The following is a 16,524-nucleotide window of genomic DNA, read 5'->3' on the forward strand; positions in this document are numbered from 1 at the left end:
ACGTGAGCCTTTTTTCCAGTATCATCACTCAGGAAACCCTGGTAATTAACATATCAAGTAATATTGTTGACCAGAACATTAAATTAATTGATCCCAGTGAACTTGCAACCATAAAATAATGTGCATCAATACTAACCCACTTATGATAATTGCATTTATAAACACATGGAGAATATGTAGTAAATTTATGGCTTACTAATCTTGTAATATTTTATAGACGGTGGCTGTTTTTGTATCTTAGTTTTCCTTATGCATTTGGTCTGTGGAAAATAGATTTTCTCCTGTCTTTTTAAATTAAGTCTACAGGATGATTTGTTTCCTAATGTTGCAGAAGAATGAGTTTGGTATATTCATTTCGTGTTGACATTAAGTTGGAGTCATTTTTTTGTCCTGGTTACTAAGTAATTTGTGCATGTATGTGTTAGACTTTTTTAAACCAATGTATTCAATGTTGCAAACCAATACATTTCCATTATATACAAATACTTCACTTGTCATTTCTACCACATAAAAGTTGTTACTGCATCATCTGAGTTCTCCTAGTGTTGATGATTTTGTTGTATTATTTTATTGCCCTTGACACAGTATATTATATATATACTAGAGGCCCGGTGCACAAAAATTTGTGCACTCAGGGGGGAGTGGGGGGTTCCCTCAGCCCGGCCTGAGCCCTCTCGCAGTCTGGGACCCCTCGGGAGATAACGACCTGCTGGCTTAGGCCTGCTCCCGGGTGGCAGAGGGCAGGCCCAATCCCTAGGTGCAGCCGCTGGTCGGGCTCAGAGCAGGGCCGATTGGGGAGTTGGGGCGCCACCCCCTGTCACACTCAAGGCAGGGTCGATGGGGAGGTTGCGGCGCCACCCCCTGTCACGCACAGAGCAGGGCCCATCAGGGGGTTGGGGCGCTGCCCCCGTCACACACAGAGCAGGACCCATCAGGGGTTTGGGGCACCGCCCTCTATCACCCACAGAGCAGGGCCGATCAGGGGGTTGGGGCGCCGCCACTCTCACACTCAGGGCAGGGCCGATGGGGAGGTTATGGCTCTACCCCATCACACACAGAGCAGGGCCCCTGGGGGGGGGGGTTGGGGAGCTCCCCCCTATCAGGCACAGAGCAGGGCTGATCAGGGGGTTGGGGCCCCGGCCCCTGTCACAGAGCCGCAGGGCGATCATAGGGTTTGGGCGCTGCCCCCTGTCACGCTGATCCCGGTGCCGGGAGGCATATTACCCTTTTACTATATAGGGTAGAGGCCTGGTGCATGGGTGGGGCCGGCTGGTTTGCCCTGAAGGGTGTCCGGGATCAGGGTGGGGGTTTCCACTGAGGTGCCTGGCCAGTCTGGGTGAGGGGCTGAGGGCTGTTTTCAGGCTGGGAGTGACTGAAGTTCCCAACCGCTCCTTTTTTTCTTTCTTTTTTTTTTTATTCTGGGCCAGCTTTACCTTGAGGCTTGGCTCCAGTTCTTCAGCCTCCGGACTGAAAGTAGGTTTCTGGCCTTTGCTTACAATGTTGCGAATCTGCTGGCTGAAGTCCATCGGTATTTGTTACAGAGTTTCCTAAACTGCCCGCTCAGAGGCCTGCAGCCGCAGGCGGGGAACGTTGGTTTCCTCAGTCACTGAGGCAAGCAAGCCTCATGTTAGTTTCAAGCTCCCTGGCTGCCGGCCGCCATCTTGGCTGACAGTTAATTTGCATATCTCGCTGATTAGCCAATGAATAGGGTAGCGGTTGTACGCCAATTACCATGTTTCTCTTTTATTAGTGTAGATTGCTTCCTATATTCTTAATGTCATTTGAAACTGAGTATATTATTTCCCTCAGAAGATCTCCCTCCAATATTCTTGAATGAATAACAAGTTCTGGCTTATGCTGCTTGAATGTTGTCAATTGAAACAGAACTTGCAATGTTTATGAACTATTCTATTAGTAAGAGGTTATTACCAAATTCAAATCATATATTTGCTAAAATAGAAGAAGTAGCTAAACCCTCTGCTATGTGACAAAAAGGGAAGCTGGATTGTCATAAATTTAAATTTAATATTATTAACCCATGGAACTTCATGAAAATTGAGAACAAATAAACATCTCTTTTCCTTTTTAAGGTCACAAACCATCTCTGCTTCTCTTATTCAAAACAAATGAGAGGCTAATAGATGCTTTTAGCTCTGAAATACCATAGTATTCTTCTTTCCTTCTCTCCAATTACCTTTCCTCACCGTTCCCTTGTGTTACAATTGATACCCAATATCTTCTTAGCAAGCTTCTTTCTTTCAGTCCCTTATGTCATTCTCTCCACCATGTTCAAAACACTACAAAATTGGTTTCCCTTCATCTATCTTGACTTCTCAGCCTCTTCCTCTTTGTCCAATCCATCTTTCTCTTCATTGTTAACCACTTCCAGTTACCATGCTCTTCTTGCCTTCTAAATTTTAGGACTGTGTAATCAATTCTGTCTTCCCAATCCTATTCCTACTCAGCCCATTGCATTCTGCTGCCATCAGTCTACTGAAAGTAACCTCCTAATGTCCAATCTAAAGCAGTGGTTCTCAACCTTCTGGCCCTTTAAATGCAGTTCCTCATGTTGTGGCCCAACCATAAAATTATTTTTGTTGCTACTTCATAACTGTAATGTTGCTACTGTTATGAATCGTAATGTAAATATCTGATATGCAGGATGGTCTTAGGCGACCCCTGTGAAAGGGTCGTTCGACCGCCAAAGGGGTCGCGACCCACAGGTTGAGAACCGCTGAAGCCTTTGTCAAAGGCTGCTCAAACGCTATCAAACTTAAGCTTTCTTCAGTGATGGCAATTTTATGTATATGAAGTATCCGAAGCAGGGTAACTATCCAACAAATATAAGTACCCTACTGCCCTTACCCTTATGTTATCACTCCATCACTAGTTTCAACTATTACTTATATCCTGATGGCTTTCAAATGTATTTAGCCAGCCCAGCTCTTCTTATTGAGCACCACTGTGATATTTTCTTTCTTCCTTGTTTTGTTTTTTAATTATTTAATTAAGTATAGTTGCTACATAATATTCTATTGGTTATATTAGTTTCCTTTTTTAATATATTCTATTGAGTTCAGAGAGGAAGAGAGAGATAGAAACCTAGGTGATGAGAGATAATCATTGATATGCTACCTCCTGCACACCCCCTACTGGGGATTGAGCCTGTAATCCAGACATGTGCCCTGACTAGGATTTGAACTGTGACCTACTGGTTCATAGGTCGATGCTCAACCACTGAGCCAGGCCAGCCAGGCTAGTTATATTAGTTTCATGTGTACAATATAGTGATTCGACATTTCTATACCTTACACTGTGATTGCTCCACTAATTCTAGTAGTAATCCCTCACTGTGTAAACCTATCACAATATTAGTGAACACTGTGATGTTTTCACTTGGACATCTCCGACTGCACTTGTCCAAAACCAAATATTTTTCCTTGCATTTAATATTTTAAATGTGTGTTTTCTCCTCTTTTATGACTATCTTATTTAGAATTATCAATCCTTATTTATCTGGCCAACACAATAAAATAGCCAGAGGAATAGCCAAAATCGCAAAATCTCACACACACACACACACACACACACACACACACACACACACACTTCATTTTTAAATCAGCTTAACTATCCCACTGTTTACTTTTTTCTGCTTTCTTCTTATCATTCCTCAAATTAAATTAGTGGCCAGTCCCTTCAGTTCTACTCCAAAATATATCTTAATTTTGTTCCTTTGTTAACATTCTTACAGAGGCTAGGCCAGGCCCTCAGTCTACATATATATCTTTTGAAACACTGTCATATCTTTGAACTAACTTCCCTTTTCTTCTCTCTCCCCTTTTATTGTCCACGCTCCACGTCTTTCTTTGCACACAGATCTAGTAACATTACTCCCCATTCAGAGCTAAGTCTTATTGTTCAGCCCAGTATTCAAAGCTTTTCGCAATCCTTCCCCCTTTGCTTCCTTCCACCCTTCCAATTCCTGCACATATACACTTTTCTAACTAGCCTGTTTGAAATTCCTTTAATTTGTCTTAAACTCACCAACATCCAGGTGAGCAATGCCACTCCCCGGCCCACAGAGAGCTGCTCTGGAGCTAGCAGGAGGGACAGGCCACTTTTGCCTCATGTGGCCATTACCAAATGGTCAACTTGCTTAGTGTCCTCACTATGAGCATTTGTCTTGCACATGCTGTTTCTTTGATTGCCTGGCAAGCACTTCTCATCTTTCTAAGCCCTTTTTAAATGTACCTCTCTGTGAAACCTTTCTCTGATTGCCTGGCAGAATGAACTAGTCCTTTACTTTGTTCTTACAATGGTCTGTTCACAGCTCTGCTATCACACTAATCAGATTCCAGGTTGCATTAGCATTTGCTATTTGTATCTCTGTTTCTCTGTTTAAGTTAAAAGCTCTTTGACAGAAGATCTAATGTTTTATTCCTGTCTTTAAGCTCCACAAAGCTTTCTTCAGTAACTATTTGATTAATGGAATCTGATACTACAGGAGAATTTGGAGTTGACCTACCCCTGTTGTTTTAGGGAGATGAATACTCATATGAACTCCACGTGGACATGTGTAATTGGGAAATTCACTTAAAATTCTGTTTGACTAAATTCAGCCTTTAAAAAAAAAAGTATGAATTTTAGTCTAGGAAGGTATTAAGGAATTTATTTCCAGGATTGTTGCTAGAAATAACACGGACACTAATAAGAAGTAGATGAAAGCCTATTAAAAATAATATTACCATTCTTTTATGATGAAGCTAAAATCTACATGGTTACTATAGAAATTTTTGAAAATAAAGTTATAAAAAATAAAAATATAAAAATACTAATGATCTATGTAGTCAGAAATAATCACTGTTAAGATCTCAGTAAAGAGTGTTTTTGTTTTTCATTTTTCTACATACTCATTGGTTTGATTTTGTGATATGCCATTATTTTATAAGCTACTTTTTTCACTGTCAGTGTATTATTCCATGTAATAACTTTTTATTTAGATATGCAGTTTAAACAAATGTGCACTGTAACTTATTTAAAGTTTCTTAATGTTGGACAGCTAAGTCGGGCTACCTCTCCAATGCTATATAGTAGTACAACGCTGTAATTCCCGCATCCAGTTCACTCTGGGGTCTCTTCTCAAAGGCGTGACCTCTCTGGATACCTGCCCCTCAGTAGATGACTTCTGTTTCCCATCACCTGCCACTCCTCTGCTGATGCACTCATTAAAAATACATGCAATTTCTCTACAGATTTCATCCTAGAGCATCAGACCCTCATTCCAAGTTCTCATTATGACACATTTTTAGTGCTTAAATATCAATCAGAGCGATACATGTATCTCCAGTGATGGAGGCCCTTCCCTGCTTCTGACAACCATTGTCTCTTGCCTGTATCTCTGTAATGATCTGTAAGTGGCTTGTTGCCTAGCCCTGCCCCTTCCCTTCCTCGAACGGACCTTCCTGCTGCAGACTGTGCAGAGGTATTTTCTAAAATGCAGCACTGATCAAGTCTCTCCATTGCTTAAATCTCTCAGTAGCTCTCCATTTCCCTAAGAGTAAAAGCAAGATTCCTTAACGTGGAATCCCAGCCCTTTGCCGTTGCCACTCCCTCCTCACTGTTCCCGTTGGTTGCCTTCACTCTGTTCCCAGCACTTCCTGGAATGACCAGTATTCTCATCCACCTTGAGGTCTTTCCTCATGCTGTGCCAGCTTCCTGGAACACATTATCCCTCTCTTTTTTGGAGCTAACACCTGTGTATCCTTTAGACCTAAGATTAAGTGGCAGATACTCTCCACAGAGTATTTCTCTGATGTCCCACCTCTGAGATAGGACCAATTCTATGTGTTCCCACGATACCCTAGACAACCTCTGTCATGGAGATTCATGAATACTGCATTATCATTGCGTATTTAATTAATTGTTTGTCTCCTCCACTGGCTGTAAGCCCATCCAGGCAAGGAACATAACTATTTAGCTGAATTTCTAACAATGTCTCACTTCTGCCACATTCATTGGTCAGAGAAGCCACAGGGTCCATCCAGATTCAGGAGTCTAGAACTAAAATCTCTCTCTCTCTCTCTCTCTCTCTCTCTCTCTGTCTGTCTGTCTGTCTCTCTCTCTCTTTTAAATTCTTTATTGTTGAAATATTACATATGTCTCCTTTAGCCCCCATTGACCTCTCCCCGCCTGCTCCTGCCCCCCATCACAGGCCCTCACACCCTACTGTCTGTGTTCATTGGTTATGCTTATATGCATGCATACAAGTCCTTTGGTTGATCTCTTACCCACCTTCCCCTGCCTTCCCTCTGAGGTTTGACGACAGTCTGTTTGATGCTTCTGTTTCTCTGGATCTATTTTTATTCGTCAGCTTATGTTGTTCATTATATTCCACAAATGAGTGAGCTCATGTGATACTTATCTTTCTCGGACTGGCTTATTTCACTTAGCATAATGCTCTCCAGATTCATCCATGCTGTTGTAAAGGGTAAGAGTTCTTTCTTTTTTACAGCAGCATAGTATTCCATTGTGTAGATGTACCACAGTTTTCTAATCCACTCATCTGCTGATGGGCACTTAGGCTGTTTCCAAATCTTAGCTATTGCAAATTGTGCTGCTTTGATTTTAGAGTGGAAGGGAGAGGGAGAGAGAGATATTTTAGTAATATGGGCAAATGGAATATGATACAGTTGCAAGGAAAAAATGTACGAAGGCAACAGCAAATTAAATATCATATCTATTTACAAACCAGGTAATGGTTTATTATACAAAGTATTGAAGCAACAACAGTTTCAGAAAAAAGCCTCAAAGGTATGCATTTCCCCCTTTGTCCTATACCTGGTAAATGGTATGTGGTAAACTATATAAACACCTGCTTTCAGAAATCAATGTCATTGTCTCCTTCTTTTCTTACACATGTTTATGAAGGCATTATTTTTGCAGGAGCCTAGAGTGTTGTGATCCACAGTCTATACTTGTACATTATTTCAGAGACGTCGAAACCCCTGGGGGGAGGAGCGATCTAGAGGGTTGAGGGTCATTTGTGGCAAGTCCCACTTGAGTGCAGCATCCTGAAATGGCTTTTTGTTTTCAAATAGAATATATTACATATTTCAAACTGTACATGTTTATCACACATTCCCTGGGCTTGCCTTATTTACAGATGATTTGCACAGGGTGGTAATAGTTAAAAGCCAGTCCTTTTTTAACATGAAGCTGTTTTTACTCTACAGAATGTGAATTACCCAAATACAACAATGCTGACATTGTTTCATAGTGAAGTTGGCTCTTCTACATTGTTTTATTGATGGTCAAAATAGTCCCTTTTGTGCTAAAAGTCTTATATGTCTTTTATAAAAGAGGTTTCTTGTGGTATTTGGCTGTGCATGCTGACAAAGAACTGTAAATTAACATTTAAGGATGACATTTTATTGCAATTTAAATTAAACAAAGGTTTTCCTCCTATGTGTATAATATTATCCATTTTAATCTTTTAAATAACTTCAACTTTAGCTCATTTAATTTTCTTCTAGTGCCACACACAGATACATTAGAAACCACCAACAAATGAAAAACAACACATTATATTTAATAACTCTAAATCTATATATAAAAAGTGTATGTATAATTTTATATATATATATATATATATATATATATATATATATATATGTAAATATATGTGTATGTGTCCATATATATGTAATATCATTCCTAGAAGATGTTCATGACCTGGAAATGAAATGTGGGATTAAATTTAAAATTTGATACATACTTGTTGTGGAAACTTTGTCAAGGTCCTTAATTCCTCTGAATTTTAATATCCTCATCTATAAAATGATAATAAAAGAAGTAGTTTGGCAAGTTGTCGTGAAAATTAAATGAGTTAACATTGTAAAATATACTTAGTTACAAAGTACGTGCTCAATAAGTAAGTTAATTATAGTATTTCAATAATCCTTTATTGTTAGTGCTTTTATATTGGTGTTAATTAAACAAATTTGTCGAAGTATCTCACTTCATTGGGATAAAAAGCTCAAAACGTTTTTCTTTGAACAATTGCCATCCCATCTTAAAAACTGTTCTGTATTGGACTTCCCTTTTTCTCTCTCTAGTAGGTCCCTTTGTTAGGTTTTGATTAGATCTTATTGTGTAGTTTGTATACTTTCTATTTTTTTAATACATGTTTCTTGTTTATTTTTAAAAAATATATTTTTATTGATTTCAGAGAGGAAGGGAAAGAGAGAGCGAGATAGAAACATCAATGGCGAGAGAGAAGCATAGATCGACTGCCTCCTGCACGCCCCCCATTGGGGGTAGAGCCCTAAACCTAGGCATGTGCCCTGACTGGGAACCGAACTGTGACCTTCTGGTTCATAGGTCGACGCTCAACCACTGAGCCCACTGGCCAAGCTCATAGCCTTTTTAAAAAATAGAATGAAATCTTAAGGAAATTATGTCATATGCTGAATGTATACATTTTTAATCCTAAAAAATTCTACTGTCTATGGTCAAAATGAATTGGTCTACCTAAAATGATAGGGGTGGCAATGAAAGAAAGCGAAAGGAACATGTTTATATGTTTATGGAATAGTCTGCTTCAAGACTGATGTCTGTTGTCTTTGGTAATAATAAGCTACCAATAATTATCCAGTATGCTTTAGGAAAAACACACAGACATCAATGTCAAAATAAGTACTACTTCCCCTTTTTTAATTGAACCTAACCATATGCTAAAGCCTGAGGAGACTTATAGATAGCTGAGTGTATTTATATTAAACTTTAATCAAAACATCATCCAGCTTGGCCCTGGCTAGTGTGGCTCATTTGGTTGGAGCATTGTCCTGTACACTGAAAGGTTGCGGGTTCGATTCCAGGTCAGGGCATATACCCAGGTTATGGGTTTGATCCCTGGTCTGCAGAGTGTGCAACCAATCGATGTTTCTCTCTCTCTCTCTCTCTCTCTCTCTCTCTCTCTCTCTCTCTCTCCATCTCCCTTCCTCTCTCTTTAAAATCAATAAAAACATATCTTCAGATGAGGATTTAAAAAAAAATTAAAAATAGTCCAGCTTGGTTAAAAATGACTGGTTTTGAGGTAAATTTCTTACAACTCAAAACTTAGACATACTCTGATTTCCAGTTGTTTTTTTCTGAACAAATTAGATCCACAGAAGCGAAGATAAAGTGGGTATACTTGTGAGTTTCTTGGTTAATACATGCTTTTGGGAGCTGAGCCATACCTGTTTGTCTTCCTGCAGACGGCAGCCTGTGAGCCCCCCGCCACCGCCACGGCCGATTTCCCCGCCGCACACCTACGGCTACATTTCAGGCCCCCTGGTCTCAGACATGGACACGGATGCGCCAGAAGAGGAAGAAGACGAAGCCGACATGGAAGTGGCGAAGATGCAGACCAGAAGGCTTTTGTTGCGTGGGCTGGAGCAGACCCCTGCCTCCAGCGTCGGCGACCTGGAGAGCTCCGTCACCGGGTCCATGATCAACGGCTGGGGCTCGGCCTCAGAGGAGGACAACATTTCCAGCGGGCGCTCCAGCGTCAGCTCTTCTGACGGCTCTTTTTTCACCGATGCCGACTTCGCCCAGGCGGTGGCGGCAGCTGCAGAGTACGCTGGTCTGAAAGTGGCCCGACGTCAAATGCAGGACGCCGCGGGTAAGCCACCACTAATCACCAACCAACGTGTATATATCAGTGGCTGGGCATCTCCTGGAATGTCCTGTGGAAATGCCCTCTCACTACGCTTCTCTTTTTTCTGCCTAAGGAAGTGAAGGTCCAAGAATATGACATAGCTCGATTCTTTTTCTTGACAAGGATTTTTAAATATTGTTTTTCCCATTAAATAAATCATATATAATGTGAGTGAAGCTACCTTGGAAGTTATTATTTTTAAGATAGTCATAACAAATATATATTTTATTTATTTAGGCATATAGATAATTAAATGAGGTTTGTATTATAGGGGTTTTATTAAGGTGTCAAAAGTCATCAAAAAATTCTTATCCCATTTAATTTGAAATCCCCTAAGAGAACTAGATTAATATCCAGGAGGGACCATTGGAGATGGGGCTATTTCTCTTTCACCCCCATTCTTTTCATTCTCAATTAGAATATTAATTTAATTGGGCAGATATAAAGATGTTTGTAATAGACATACAATTCCAAGCATATATATGCTCCATACATAAAGTAAATATTGTTAATCTAATAATTTTCAAGTTAAACCAAGCAATCTATAATAATAAAAGCGTAATATGCTAATTAGACTGGACAGCTGAATGACCTTCTGGAAGTAATTCGGGACATCCTTCTGGATGAAGCCATGGTGGCGGGGCTGAAGCAGAGGTGGTTAGGGGTGATCAGGCAGGCAGGCAGGCAAGCAGTTAGGGGTGATCAGGCAGGCAGGCAGTGCGGTTAGGGGTGATCAGGCAGGCAGGCAGGCAAGCAGTTTGGGGTGATCAGGCAGGCAGGCGAGTGGTTAGGGATGATGATGAAGGCAGGAAGGCCACCGGTTAGGAGCCAGCAGTCCCGGAATGCAAGAGGGATGTCCGATTACCACAGGACATTCAGACATTCCCCGAGGGGTCCCAGATTGCAAGAAGGTGCAGGCCGGGCTGAGGGACTCTCCCCTCGAATTACATGCACCGGGCCTCTAGTCATATATATTTTTCTATATATAATTTCCTTTTTATTGCCAGTAGCCTGTTTTTAATAACCATATAACCATTCTGATGTTTTAACCCATTTTTGTTTATCTCCTACTCCTGACCCTGTTTAAAAAGTAAATAGTTACTAAAATAATTTAAATCATACATTTATCACATGATTTTTTAATAGAATGGGATATATACATATACACATTCATACATATTGTGTGTGTATTTCTGGTAGTCAAGAGTAAAATAATGTGGTCAACAAGAGAGAAAGACTATCACAACAAATCAAGAATTGCCATTTTTTTGTTTACTTTGCATTGGGAATTTTTCATGTTCTCTTCATATATTGAATTGGTCATTAATTTTTATCAGTGTAGAATATATTCAAAGAAAATTTAACTCACATCACAAAATTATTTCTATATATTATTTATCAAAAATATGTTGCAAAAACATGTCTAATATCTTTCAACCTATTCTAGTAGAATGTATATTTATTTCAGCCAGGTCTATATGCAACCAAAATTCCTCCCCCCATCCCAGTAACTGCTCAATGTAATAAGATGCAAACCTACCTATCTTTTCTAATACAGATATAACATTCTAATTTTATATGTAACATTTGTTTCTCCTTATTTTTAATCTTCTATAAAAAATAAAATTAAACATCTCAAACTAGTGCTTTCAGATTGCATTAAGGGTGTGTTTCAGTTCATTAAATCAATGAAACATAGAAATACGTTAAAAATTCATCATATTCAAGTTGAAAAGACCTTATGCCTTAGAATCTATAGCAGAAGATGGCCTTATATAATAGAATAAATAATGGGTTTACTCTCAACCCTAATTCTCTCTTTTCATGGATATGTAACTTCAATTGTAATAGTCTCCATCATAGCTAAAGAGAGTTTGGTATAATATCTTATTGTAATTTAGTAGCACTCCTGATTTTAGTTTGGCTCATAATTATAATGAACTAAACGTGCACTGGTATCTGCCTATTAAAATGTTCTTTTCAGGAAAGGGTGCTGCATATCATATGACTTAAGTTAATGTGAATGAATGATCCTATCACATTGCTTCTCACTTGGCCGCATTCATGTCTTATTTATATGCTTCATTTAGCACCTTTAAATATGTTGATTTCACTATATGTGGATTCTCCTATTTATAGTCAAAAACCATGTTTAGGTCTGTTGGAAGTTTCTTGTGGTACAACAAAAAGTTCTGGATTTGTGTCTTTGAAATTTCTAGAAACCAAAATAGTGAGGGTCAAGTACAGGGCCAATGGATGTCCATTGCCATGATGGATTAAATGTGTGTGTGGTGCCACTGTAATGCAACATCTCTGTAAGACAGCCAGAGACTAAAGAGCACTCACCTGCATCTGATCTGATTGTGAATATTGTCTCTCCAAAACCAAATAAAGACATACCTCATTTTATTGTGGTTCCATGTATTGCTGCTCTTCACTGATGTGTGTTTTACAAACTGAAGGCAAAGCCTGCCACCAGCAAAAAGATTACAACTCCTTTTATTGTGATGCTTGCTTAATTCTGGTGGCCTGGGATGAAACTTGCAGTATCTCTGAGGTATACTTATAATCAAAACCCACCTCTGCCACTACTGAGAAAAATAAAAGTCTCAGGTGGGGTCATTTGAAGTATCCAGAATCTGCAAGTTTCTATCTCGTAATAAAAAAGAGGTGTGAGTATTTTGAATAGGTCTAAATATTTGAGTTAGCTTTATACCAAGCCCCTTTAAGAGAAGATACTAGAGAATATATTAAGATATTGGGAATCTATCTTCAAAGAATAACAAACATATTTAATTAAAATAGAAGATTTAATTAGTATTGTTCATTCTGAGTACATGAATTTCTTAAGGACTCTGGCTATTCCTTGAGAAAGCAACATTGAGTGTTTTATGAAAATTTTAATTAGTATATATTTAGCAATAATTTTAGTGCAGTTTGTTGCAAAAAATAATTGGAATGTTTTTTCTTTAATAAAATAAAGTGAATAGGATAAAAGTACTGTGGGGGGAAAAAAACAGCCTGAAAATGCCCTTAAAGTATTTTTCCCAATGGATAGTGCAAGCAGAGTGTCAGAAATCTTATTATTTGCTAAAATTGTTTACTAAAGCTTTTTAAAAGTTAGGGATCTTTCTAGTTTTCATGATTATTATTATTACAATTTATTGATGAGCTTGACTCTGATGTATTTTTCTCAGGCCGCCGACACTTCCATGCATCCCAGTGCCCTCGGCCCACAAGTCCTGTTTCTACGGACAGCAACATGAGCACCGCTGTGATGCAGAAGGCCAGGCCAGCCAAGAAACCAAAACACCAGCCAGGACATCTGCGCAGAGAAGCCTACACAGATGGTAAGTCCATTGAAAGGATGACAACATCTATGAATCTCACACATTTATCCGGCTCTTCATGACTAGAAAACACATCTACTGACATTAGAATTACATTAAGCATTCATTCTCAGTAAGCATTATAGTAGTTATAGGAATGATTGACTTCTGTATCTTGTCAGGCCTCTCTGGTCCTTGCAGTTTTCTAATAAGTTGATAAACAACGGATACTTTTAATATTTTTTAAAGCTATCAAACAAGTAGACATCAATGTAGTTGAACTCATGGTATAGTGTAAAATTTCATCAGATTCATTGATAAAGCTTTCAAAGTGTTCTCATTTTCCCCCCATGTGGAATTTTGCATTCGAATAGAAGACAATTAACTCATATGAATATTCATCCTAACCCTAGTGTTACCAACAGTTAGGTTGTACACCAAGAGGCAAAGCCGAATCATCTTTCTTCATGCCTTTACATACAGTACCGACTCTCACTGAAGAGTTAAGGCTTGTATTCACAAGGGCGCTCAGGAGAATAATGCAAACATTGGGATGTTGTCTAAAAAAAGTCTTTAATGAAAGTGCCTCAGGTGGCCCAGCGTTTATTAAACTGCCACCTTCTTGTTTTCTAAAACAACCCCAAGGGCTTTGTTGGAAACTCATGTAAGATAAATTCTTGCAGACTCACCCATCCTGTCAAGTTCGCTAAATTTGCTGAAGGGGCGGGGGAAGAAGGGTGTCACAGGCAGCATTCCCTACCTCCCGGTCCTCCCCCACCGCAATCTGATTAGGACTTTCATTACCAGTCAGCAATTTTTCAAAAGGGCATCATTTGCCATTATCATATGAAAGCCTAATATTATAGATATTTATCCAAGGTTACAAGCAGGGTTTTCTGAGGCACTTCTCCCCGTGATTCCTGCCACTTGACAGAAAAATTTAATACAAAGCTCACAGCATGATGAGCACAAGTGATTTTGCAATGAGTGGCTGTCCATGCTGTTATCTCTATTTTACGCCGAGTATTTTCGCTCACTGGCGTCTATCTGATATTAGGCTGCATTAAATACTGGCAGGACCTGGCACACCTGGCCTCCTGGCTGCTGCCCAGGACTCTTTTGTCAGTAAAGCTGTGCTGCCAGAATATTATCTGATTTTTGAAGGGTTATTACAGTGGCTTTGTGCATGTTTGCCTCTGTGAAGGGACAGCACTAGGTATAAATCGCCAAACTCTATCAGCACTTTTACATTTATGGGACCCCTTTAATGGCATTTTCCAAGTTTTATAGCTATTGTATTCGTTTTATTATCTAGAAGAGAGATGCCCCTAACTGAAAATTGGGTCAAGCATCAAACCTTGATGTAAACACATCCAAGTTGAATTCATAAGGGAGGAAATCTGGCCTAGAGCTGTGTGTAGCTCTTTCTGCCTCTTATTTATACTTGTTTGAGAGGCTTCTGGCATTGAGTGATGTTTTTTAAAAATACTTTAAATAATGTAATGCCAACTTAAAGGGCATAGCATAAATTTATAGCTATAAGTTGCACTGTGCTTGAAAATTGTGATCTATATGTATTGTCCCACATTCTGTAGTACTTATTTCAGCATATTTAATAATTAAATTTAAATTCTTACTAATCCCAGAATAATAACTATTAAACTGAACAATGAAGCACCCAAGTTTTTTCAAGTCTATTTTAGAAATAAATAACAATGAAATAATTGCAATATTTGTAAAGCCAAAAGTTAATTTGAAATATTTTTGGATTTCTAATTGTTTATTTCTTAAAGTGATTATGTAAAATTATCATAGTGTATATTATAATGTAGAAGATGATATTTATTTTTTCAAAGTCACAAAAACAGACAAAATGGAGATATGACTAAAGCTACTTTTTAAATCTTACCTTTCACTTCCTTTCAGCATTTTGATAACCAAGTATTTTTTAGTTATGTTTATTGTCCTAACGAGTCTTAAATTTAATTCTGGATGCTTTCTAATTTGGTAAAGACAAAAATAACAAAACTATGTGTTATTTTATATATACCACATAATGCATATTGATTGCTAAAATTATGTAAATGCATATTCTTCTTAATGCACCAAATAGAAGAAATGCACATATTCCTGATAACAGTGGTTATTGAAACAATGGACATTGAAACAAAAGTAATTTTCTCAGAAATTATTTTATCAAATTACTATAATGCATTTTCTGAAAAAATACTCAGACTATTTCATGAAGAAACTCAATGACAGACACAGTTTGTACAATTATTAAAAAAAAGGGGGGGGCAGCTAGTGTGGCTCAGTGTTTGGGTGTTGACTTAGGAACCAGGAGGTCACAGTTCGATTCCTAGTCAGGGCACATGCCCCAGTTGTGAGCTCCAGTCCCCAGTGGAGGGTGTGCAGGAGGAAGCGGATCAATGATTTTCTCTCATCATTGATGCTTATCTCTCCCTCTCCCTTCCTCTCTGAAATGAACAAAAATATGTTTTTTTAAAAGAGAGAAAGGGGAGGAGGATATAATTGAAAGAGCTACCAATTGTTAAAATCTGAATTAAATCTATTAGCAAAACATGGAGGGTATGTTTTTATAATTTTTGCTTTTTAATCATTAAATATACATTAACTATGATGGATGAGTTTGATTATTGTCAATAGACTTTTTATGTGAACTCTTTTCAGAAAATGATATATCAGTCTTGAGACTTTAACATCTTTACCAAGAAAATTTTGTTTAAATTATAAATTTTTTGCAGAATTTTTGTAAACTCCATAAAGAAGGATAAAGTGTGGCTATGTCTGCAGTGATGACGAGTAATTTGTAGTGATTTTTGTCAGTAAGCTCTGTTGGACTTTTAGCCTTACTTTTCTGGGGCTGCCATAACAAAGTACCATAAACTAGATGGTTTAAACAACAGAAATTTATTTCCTCACAGCTCTGGAGGCTAAAAGTCCAAGATCAAGGTGTTGGCAGGGTTTGTTTCTGAGGTCTCTCTTTTTGGCTTGTAGATGACCATCTCCTCCCTATGTCTTTACTTTTTCTTTCCTCAATGTATGTATGTGTCCTAATATCTTCTTATAAGGAAACCAGTCAGAGTGGAATAGTGCCCACCTAAGGATCTCGTTTTACTTTCATTACCTCTTTCAAGACCTTAAATCCAAATAGTTTCATTCTGAGGTACGGAGGTTAGGACTTCAACATAGGAATTTTGAGGAGACACAATTTAGCCCATAACAATGCTCTAGCCCCTGATTGGTGACACTGTGACCATATCTTGCTCATAGCAAGAACCCAGGAAGAACCCAGTGCAAAGCCAAGTGCTCCACGCTATAGTCACAGTGACAGGCATAATCTAACTATTTATTTCAAATTTGCCACTTACAAGTTTCATCCAGATGAAGGGTAGGATGAAAATATATGAATATTTATCAGTCAGCATCCTATCAAGTTAAAACCAAGCATAAGTGCATTTCTAGGACTTT

The 16,524-nt window shown here is 38.6% G+C and overlaps 1 protein-coding gene across 1 annotated transcript in view; it reads left to right on the forward strand.

The window, feature by feature from the left end:
• Positions 1-16,524, forward strand: part of ROBO1 (roundabout guidance receptor 1) — a gene marked incomplete at its 5' end in the record, with an annotated part of 448,967 nt that overhangs the window by 418,394 nt on the left and 14,049 nt on the right. The window contains 2 exons of the mRNA XM_081087409.1: positions 9,261-9,667; positions 12,901-13,053. Coding sequence (XP_080943535.1) covers positions 9,261-9,667; positions 12,901-13,053 — 560 coding nt within the window. The remainder of the gene's footprint in view (positions 1-9,260; positions 9,668-12,900; positions 13,054-16,524) is intronic.

This window comes from Myotis nattereri (genome assembly GCF_964212035.1).
Source record: "Myotis nattereri genome assembly, chromosome: 3".
NCBI lineage: Eukaryota > Metazoa > Chordata > Mammalia > Chiroptera > Vespertilionidae > Myotis > Myotis nattereri.